Genomic DNA, 9,477 nt, shown 5'->3' with positions numbered 1-9,477 from the left:
TAATATGGAGTAAAAAGCTTTTACATCTTTCTTTTTATGGAACGTTTTATGTTATATATTTACCACAGACAACAGTGTCACTCTGGAAGTCACTTTGCTCACTTTTCTTAGAATTTAGATCACCTGATAGAAAGAAAATCCTGTTATGGGTTAATTATCTCTGTGCTTTAAAGCCCTCTGCATGCCAGGACGTCGGTTAGAACAAATGCCAATCTTTGCTCCTTTTTATTTTTTACACTGAATGCATTTATTGATTTATTTTTGTTTTTCACTGCAAATCCAGGTGTGTGCATGCGCGCGCCGGGAGCACACTCGGCCATAAATGCGCACAGGCGCGCGCAAGCGCACGCGTTGAAGTCACTTCATCCAAGAGAGCGCCGCTTCAGATTTGAGCACAGCATTGTGCAAGTTGTCTGCGCTTCCTCTGCGTGTGTGTGTGTGTGTGTGTGTGTGTTTCGTGAAAGCTGGAAAACGGGAGGGAGGGTGAAAAAAGACGGTTTATAATTGATGTTTTCCCATGGAGGAGCCCCTCCTCCCCGCAGCGGAGGCTAACCCCCAGGTGGGAAAAATCTTTTAAGATTTTTTTTTAATGTGTGTGTGTGTGCGCGCGCGCGTGTGTGTGCAGGACAACATCAGGAGGGTTTGTCTAGTCCCTCCCCTGCTATATAGATCGGTGCTATAATACAAAGCATTAAAGGCGGTCGGCTCACACACGCTGCAGCTCGACTAGAGATCCCGTGGCTTATAATTCCCTTACTACTTTTTTTCTTCCAACCCCTCTTTCGATGTGCCCCGTTATTAGCGTTAGTCTGAGGCGTTCATTTCCGCACCTGCCGCGGTAGAGACCAGGCGAGACAAGGACGGAGCGAGAGCCCTGACAGACGCGCGGCTGAGACCAGCACCGGTGACTCGTTTGAGATCTTTAAAGGACAGGAGGGTGGACAGAAAATGCTACTCTGGGCCAAATTTGTTTTGGTCGGCCTCTTCTGCTTGTCCTTAGTGTCTTCTGGGATGGGCTGCGGACCGGGAAGGGGCTACGGCAGAAGAAGACACCCGAAGAAGCTGACACCTCTTGCGTACAAGCAGTTCATCCCCAACGTGGCGGAAAAGACCCTCGGGGCAAGCGGCAGATACGAAGGCAAAATCACAAGAAACTCCGAGCGATTTAAAGAGCTGACTCCCAATTATAACACAGACATCATATTCAAGGATGAGGAGAACACCGGAGCCGACAGGCTAATGACTCAGGTAAGGAGACAGAACCATTTCCTCCCCTCTTCTCCTAACGCACCATCCCGGCGCACTGCAACAACCTCCTTGTCGGTCTGGATTGCGCACCTTAAGTGAAGTGTGTTGTTCCTGCCGCTGAACTCTTCACACTGAGCCTTTTAACTTCACTGTGAGAGCAGATGCACTTTATGCACCAGCATGGGAGTTTGGAAACGCTGCGGGCTTGAAGCGAGCATTGAAATCCAGAGAAGTGATGTGCAGGAGAACAGTCAGGACACTCGGCCTGCATGGTTGTGACAGTGTATATAAAATATTAATGCGCCCCTCTCCTCACATCTATATTCACATCTATATTTGTATCTCTATGAAGCCTGATTTGTTGCTCTACACGCGCGTATTCATACTAACTTACATACAGGGCTTGTTTGGATGCTGCGGCTCATTTATGCGCCTTTTCTTGTAATAACAGCCATGAACGTCGGGTTTGCGCGCCGCTTCAAAACACATGGCGCAGCTCATTCGCACAATTATCCTCAACCAACTGCTGTTTGGCTGCGCTGGATTTGTGCACAGTTTCTTTAGCTTCATCAAGACTTCAGGACTGGATCAGGATGGCATGTGTTTCTCTGCTCCCTCCTGATGCAGCGCGTTGGTGATCAAATCAGCGCAGAGAGGAAGACGCGATACAGTGGAAAGATGCAGTGGTTTCTGCAGGATGCCGCGTCGCTCCAGTGTGACTTTTTAGCACTCCCATCCTGGTGAATTATTCACGCCGCTTGGGTGATATTGACTCAGTAAGAATGAAATGCCGGTGGTGATGATGGCGTCGCAGGTTGTGATGAAGCTCTGAACCATGCATGCGCATGAGCCTGATAAAATATTCACCGTGCGTCCGTTCTCCGCGTGCCCCCACCCTGCGCTCCCCTCATCCTCTGTGTGAGACGCCTCGAGGGTCTCACTCGTGGGGAGGAAATCACTGGCCCGGGAGGTGATTTCGAATATTAGAAGAACAGAAACATATATAGAAGCACCTGCTTCAATCTGAAGACTCTTTGGAAAATGTTCCACCTGCTGCACTGGCAGGGCGCGTCCACGTGGATGAGTGGCTAAAATGCACGTTTAAGTCTGTTTATTGCTGAGTCGTTTGTGGCTGGCGCCTCACTAGCCAGTCCTCATTCAACAACTCTTTGTGCGTGTAAAAGGAACTCAATATAAACTTTGAACTTTTGGTCAGTCGGGGGTCGGCGCAAGTTAAACTAGGTTATTCCTGCGTCATCGTGCATTTCACAGCAGAGCAATATCAAATTCAACCATGCAAATCCAAACAGAGGGGAACGCAGTAGTGAATGACATAAGCATAATCACATGGAGATTTAAGCTGTCGCAACGTTTTTGCTTTGTTTTGGGCTTTGTGCCACTTGATTTTTACGCGCGGGATTTTACGCACGCAGAAAGACCGGCTCCTCTCCTTATCTGGTGTTTCAGAAAACAGGTGTTGTACATGAAGTAAGGCACGTGCCTTCAGGAGCTCGGTTAGATGTGTGCAGTAAATAAATTAATGAGTCAGCTCACTGAAGTCTGGCCAGGACTGTGTTTTTGAAGGAGGAGCAGCTCGCCCCCAGGAAAGTTATCAGCAGATTTGGTTTGCTTTACACAAGTTTTCAGATAGTTTTTATTTATTTTCTCTACATGTCTTCCACAATCTGATCTGATCATTGTGGGCATCGTTTTTCGTTGTTTCTTTTAGAGAACTGCACTTCTTTATTTTTTAATTTGTCCACTATTTTTGATTTTTGAATTACGGAATTATCTTTTGCTGTTTTTCGGTCTTCACGCTTTACAGGAGATTAAATGGCTCATAAAAGTTTCTTTCGTGTTTATCCATTCTGTAAAGGTAGAGATGAGATGGGAGTTTGTTTGCACTGACAGGTAGCTGACAAGTGTTTCCTTTAACCCAATCATTTGTGAGAAGATTAAGTGGGCAGGCTGTTGAACAACTTTACGAGGAGCCCAGCGGTCCAAAGCGCCCCGCTGGGCTTCATGGTGGCTGAGTAGAATTTGGCTTGATTCGTGGCACACGACCTGATGAATTAATAAAAGGATAAAGCTTTGCACCGCTTTGTTCCATGTTAAAAGTGCGCAAAACTTGTTTTCTAGTTGTTTTAGTGCATTTTGCGAGTGAAACAGCCCTCATAAAACAGCAGTTGTCATAGAATTTTCTGAATGAAGCGTTTAGAGATGCTCTTCTGCACGCCCTCACAGATCTCCAAAGGTCTGTCAGTCAGCATCCAAAAACACCTCAACTTAAGCAAGCAAGTCACGTTTCAGGACTTTGCCGGAGAGGATAATGAACGTTTTTCCTTCGCTTTTTTTTCTTTTTGCACTGAAAGCCTCTTTGTGATGCTTTTTTTTCCAAATTGGTTGGGCGTCAAAAATAGTTGTCTTGTAGAAGGCCAAACATCTTCTTTGGGAGCGCAGAGAAGCTGTGGGTTCCAGTTTGTGGCATTTGAATCTCCTCAAGATCATATTCATATCAGCTGCAGATCAATAATTCATTTAAAGAAAACACACCGGCAGAGCACTTGCGCGTCCCGTTGACTGCAAACATGAATCTATATTAATGATGTTTTTGGGGCAACACGTTTTGATGGTGAGGGACGCTGCTTTTCCCGAGACTGAAGCCCCACATGTTATATGCCAGTGAAGCGAATGCGGTGCTTCATCCATATTTCATGAGCAGCTTTCTTACCCGAGATGTGCCCTCTGACGCGACTGCTCGTTCTGAGAAGTGCAAGCTCAGGATTAGAATTCCAGCTTCCAGAGCTTCACCTTAGCGCGTGGGGGGGGGGGGGGGGTCTCAGTGCCGCCGGTGGTGCTCCAAAGTCGAGGTGAGGCCTTGGAGTAACTTCAGGCAACTCAGAAGTGTGCACATACATATTACTTTAATGCGCAACTGTTTTTTGCGCAACTGTTTATCGCCTTTAGGTCCTGTTGTTTTGTCACATCAGCATCATTTGACGCATGTCTCCGTGTCCGCAGAGATGTAAAGACAAGCTGAATTCGTTGGCGATCTCGGTGATGAACCAATGGCCCGGGGTGAAGCTGCGGGTCACTGAGGGCTGGGATGAGGACGGCCACCACTTCGAGGAGTCCCTTCACTACGAGGGCAGGGCCGTGGACATCACCACGTCAGACAGGGACAAGAGCAAGTACGGCACCCTGTCCAGACTGGCGGTGGAAGCTGGGTTCGACTGGGTCTACTATGAGTCCAAAGCGCACATCCACTGCTCTGTGAAAGCAGGTATGGAAACAGCAGGTGCACCCTGCAACCTCAAAATGAATTTCACTACATTTGGCTTTCTTTTCGGACTAAAAAGAAGGGGGGGGGGAGTTCTTCGAAGTCATCAAGAAGGGAGAGGGAACATGTTCAATCCATTCCAAATTAGTATTTGATAATATCTGTGGCCTCAGTTTCACAAATAAACAAAATCTGGTTATTTCAAATAAATCAAAGGCGCAGACTTGAGTGATGTATGAACACAAAAGCAGCTTGTGGCGCTGTGAGCATTTCCCATGCAGCTTATTCCTTGATCTTACATCGCCCCACACTGTCTCCTGGTGGCAACCACGGCCCAAACCTGGAACCAAGCAGGTCCATGTGACCTGGAAAACCGTGGAGGACCACAATAAGAAACGCAATTTGTGGAATTAATCTGGATTAAGAGGCCTTTTTTATTCTTTTTCATTTAAAAAAAATGGCACAATTCCTTAATTTCTTTGTATTTAGACTTTAGTTCTGACTGCAGTATAAATAAAGACTTCTAGGGCGCACACTAAAGTGTTTTTCCACGTTTTCGTGCTCAGAATTTATTGATAAATCCCTCATTTGCCATTCCTCACACATGTTTGGAGATCAGAGCGCGCGGGCCTGCCCGGCGTGTCATCGGGGGTCATGCGACTTTACCAAACGGATTTAGCCCGAACAATGTTGAATTGGTCGGGCTAAATCTGGTTTTCAGTTGTCACCTTATTTCATGCTCGGGAATCTTAAAAGAAGATTAAAAGCCCCTCAGATTCTGAGTAGAACACCCCCCCCCCCCGGTCTCTTGTGTAGGACAGTGTGATCCCAGAGGCTGGTATGTGAAGAGCTCCACCAAGGCCAAAATTATTGTCATCAAGACTGACAACAAAGCAGGGAGAGGTGGTAGACAGGGGAGGGGGCATTGATGTTGCTCAACAGACAGCATTTAAGAGTCCAGGCCCTCATTTAAATTCAAATCTACAACTCGAGAGGCTTGGAAAAGTGGCTCCACTGTGTAAATAGTAGTTGTGAGTCGCCTATTTGTGTGAATTGTCACATAGAGGTTTCTGCACCTGAGTAAATATGGGGAGAGTCGCTGGGAAAGGCGTAAGTGTTCTTTGCCGAGAGTCGCTGGATCCACAGGATGATTTAGAATAACAATGCCTTCCCTTTATTGAGTTTTTTTAAATTAAGGAAAAGGCTTTCAGGTTCTTTTTTTTTCTTGCAGACAGCGTGAGCCAAGCCAATACACATCTGGCATCAAAAAGGATCATTATGCATAAAGGCCCTCTAAAAAAAAATAAAGCGCCAAATTAATGAAAAATTTGCGTGATTTTGCGTGAACTGTTGTGAATTGACTAGGATTCTTGTGAAATGTATTTAAAAAGGGAAAATTGTGCTGTATTTTGGCAGAAAACTCAGTCGCTGCAAAGTCGGGCGGTTGCTTCCCAGGATCCTCCACGGTCACCCTGGAAAATGGCACCCAGAGGCCCGTCAAAGATCTCCAACCCGGGGACAGAGTACTGGCCGCGGATTACGACGGAAACCCGGTTTATACCGACTTCATCATGTTCATAGACCGGGACTCGTCCACCAGCAGGATCTTCTACGTCATCGAAACCGAGTCTGGCCAGAAAGTGACCCTCACCGCCGCGCACCTCCTCTTCATCGCCCACAACTCCACGCAGGCAGAGCGGCGGATGTCGGCGGTTTTCGCCAGCCAAGTCCGGCCGGGACAAAAGGTCTTCGTGTTCGGGCGAGGTCTGCTGGCGCCCGTGACCGTGAAACGGATTTACACGCAGAGGCACGAGGGCTCCTTCGCGCCGGTGACAGCGCAGGGGACCGTGGTGGTGGATCAGGTCCTTGCGTCCTGTTACGCAGTGATCGAGGACCACAGCCTGGCGCACTGGGCCCTGGCACCGGTCCGGCTCGCCCACTGGGTGTCCTCGTTGCTCTTCGGCTCCCAGCCGCGCGTCAGCGCGCAGAGCGAAGGGGTGCACTGGTACTCCAAAATCCTTTACCAGCTGGGGACTTGGCTCTTGGACAGCCACTCGATCCATCCGCTCGGGATGTCAGTGTCCCCGAGCTGAAACCCCTGAATGAGACTCAAATGTAGGAACTTTCGAACTATTCAGTAGATTAAACTTTAAAATATTAATAATAATATTAAAACAAAACAAAATAAAAACGAACGAACGACACAAAAGGCCCCAGCGGAGTTGGGATATTTATTTCAGTGACTTTTCCATGGTGTGTCCTCTTTCAAAGAATGAATGGAGCCTTACAAAGTTTCTCTTTGAATAATTTATTCTCGTGTGAACTCTGCCAGTGTCACATAAATGGATTGTGAGACGATGCGAGCAGCAAATTGTGCATAATCTATTTTTGTATATCTCCAATGCAAAAAGGAAATAAAAAAGTAAAAATAAGAAGAAAAAAATATACATAAAATGATGAAAAAAATGACAAAAAAATACCGCAAAGAGATCCTGTAGGACGGAGCTAACTGACAGGTTGTTCTTATGTGCAGAATTGTGCAACTGACTGTTATATTTTGTGGGAGAAAAAAAAACTTTGCGGAGTTTCATAAATTATATTTTTATACACAGGAATGTAAATTACATTTTGACGGATCGATACGGAATCACATTTCGTTATCTGAAATAGTGTAAGATATGAGAATATATTTTAATTTAAATAGCTGGGAAAGTGTTCGAATGAAAGAAAAACAAAACATGTACTGCTTATCAAGAAGTGTATTATTTTGTAAACTGATGGTTTGTTGGAGCGGGACAGATATTCTGCCTCATGTCTGCATTATCTCCTTTTTTCTGTGTGTTCTTATTTTTCTTGTTTCGTCTAAGGAAAAAAAAAATCAAAATGCAGATTCTGACAATTCAGTAACAGTTTAAGTGGTAATGAAAAAGTTCCGTTGAATAAATGCATAAGAAACTCCTGTTAAAGTACTAAAATGATATTTTTCTTTTCATATTTTGTAATAGGGAAATAGTTTTATATAGAAATGACCTGCGGCAGATGCACAGTTTGTATAGTCTATTTAGCCAGACAATACCAGTTAACTTTCATAACAGGGCGATGTGTCAAAAAATGTCTAGAGTTTATTATTTATATGTTTATTACAAAAATGAGATAAAGAAAAACTTTAAACTTGTTACACGTGTCTGTCTAAATGCGCTCCTCTGCAGGAACATCACATATTGAGGGATTTTGTCACCAATTAAATGTTGTTGTTTTGTTTTTTTACCTTTCTGGTTCAGCTTCTTTTCAGAAACGTTTGGTTGCTGCTATTTCTCTAAAAAAATATTTTTGTCTTTTTTAATTTAATTGGATTGTCTCGGCCTATATATATGTGAGCACCAAGAAATTTGCAGAAAATGAGGCTTTGAAGTGCTTCTGGCATGCTTGCGAAATGTTGAGAGCTCATGTCAGATTTAACGAGGTCTGCCCATCTGCAAATAACTTCTAAGTTGCAGACAAATGAAACAGCAGAGTGTTTGTTGGCTCTGAGTCTGCTGCTGCAGCTTCAGGTCAAATAAAGTCTTTATCACAGCTTCTAAGCATCTTCACAAATCACTATAATCCTTCGGTGTTTTCATAGAGCCTCGGAACGCTCCTGCTGAGTCTGAACGGGAAGCTTTGGGTTGTATTTCCCTTATTGCGCGTCTCTCGTTCAACTGATTTACAGCGCTCGCTTCCTGCAGGAGACCCGGAGACTTATAGGCAATGCAAGGGCGACATCGTGTGGCCAAACGTTGGTACTACACACCAACAACGTACATCTCAATTCACGTTTTCTGAGATTTAATTGGTTAAAAAAAATCAGAATACTTTTTTAGAAGAGATGGGTAGCTAAGCAAAATATACTCAGCGAAAAGCAGCAACATAAATAATTGTCTTTATGTAAAACAATCAGAAGTTTAAAAAAAAGAAAAAAAACAACTCAAGCAATTTTTAACTTTTATAATCACTCAAATGATGAAAATGTTGGTACTTTAGATGAATATAAAATAAATGAATGTACTTTTAATAAAAGCAACCTAACTAATTTAAAAATAACGAGATAAATGTAGCGTACTAATTAATGTTTGGTGTTTCACAGACATTTCACCCAAATTAGTTCTGTACTGCTTATATCTCTAACTTTTTGCAGAACTAGTTTTCTTTATGCAGATATGCACAAATTGGATTATTTCAACACCTAGAGGCATCAGGTAAAAACCAAATAATGTAGGTTTGAAAAGGTGCATGAAAACTACTCGACTACTCTTTTAATCCGAATCTACTTGGTAAATGTTAAAGTAACTTCAAGCTTTCTAAATGAGGTACAACTGCTGCGATTTATCACAATATGAAGTAATTCAGGGGAGGTTTCTCCCATAATTGTTGAGCATGCACGAACAGGATTTCAAAACTCTTTTTACACTTACAACTTATGGTTTTTCTTATTGGAAAAGCTTTTTTTTTAAAAAAAAAAAAAAGTCCCAAAGTGTATCTAAATGTAGATGTGAAGAATGTGAAGCTTTGCTCTCCCAGAAATGATGCCATGTCATCCCTCAATCAGACTTACTGAAGGTAAAAGGGGCCACTGAACCTGCCTTTCTGAGGACTGTTGCAACATGAGCAGGAATTCCATCTTCGGCTACCACATTGTGTTTTGCTGTTGATATTGGGAGCTGGAAACTCCAGGGAGGGACAAAGCGGGGCCATCTCTCCCGGAGCTGTGACCTTGGGTCCCCGTCGGATACAAAAGCGTCCGCGCAGAGCAGCATTCCTCAGAGCAGGTAAACAGAGCTTCTCTAATCCCTCTGGAGGCCCTCAGTCTGCTGCAGCTCAACAACAGCTTTTACAAATGTTGACATTTGCAAACATGAACAGTCTGGCTTTTCTGGAAAACAGAACTCGCTGTCAAGTCTCCACCACGGGGC

The 9,477-nt window shown here is 44.3% G+C and overlaps 1 protein-coding gene across 1 annotated transcript; it reads left to right on the top strand.

Annotated features, from left to right (window-relative positions):
• The first annotated feature begins 609 nt into the window (after positions 1-609).
• On the top strand, positions 610-8,102 carry shh (sonic hedgehog). Its single transcript, XM_004081111.4, has 3 exons — positions 610-1,248; positions 4,270-4,531; positions 5,945-8,102. The coding sequence occupies exons 1-3, from the start codon at positions 949-951 to the stop codon at positions 6,619-6,621; spliced, it is 1,239 nt and encodes a 412-aa protein (XP_004081159.1). The 5' UTR covers positions 610-948; the 3' UTR covers positions 6,622-8,102.
• Positions 8,103-9,477: the final 1,375 nt, after the last annotated feature.

The sequence above is a fragment of the Oryzias latipes genome, chromosome 20 (genome assembly GCF_002234675.1).
Source record: "Oryzias latipes chromosome 20, ASM223467v1".
Classification (NCBI taxonomy): domain Eukaryota; kingdom Metazoa; phylum Chordata; class Actinopteri; order Beloniformes; family Adrianichthyidae; genus Oryzias; species Oryzias latipes.
This window is presented reverse-complemented; position numbering and strand designations above follow the sequence as displayed.

Coding starts and splice junctions, on each gene's coding strand:
- shh (XM_004081111.4), top strand. CDS start 949: ATGCTACTCTGGGCCAAATTTGTTTTGGTCGGCCTCTTCTGCTTGTCC. Junction 1,249..4,269: donor CCGACAGGCTAATGACTCAG/GTAAGGAGACAG, acceptor CCGTGTCCGCAG/AGATGTAAAGACAAGCTGAA. Junction 4,532..5,944: donor CCACTGCTCTGTGAAAGCAG/GTATGGAAACAG, acceptor GTATTTTGGCAG/AAAACTCAGTCGCTGCAAAG.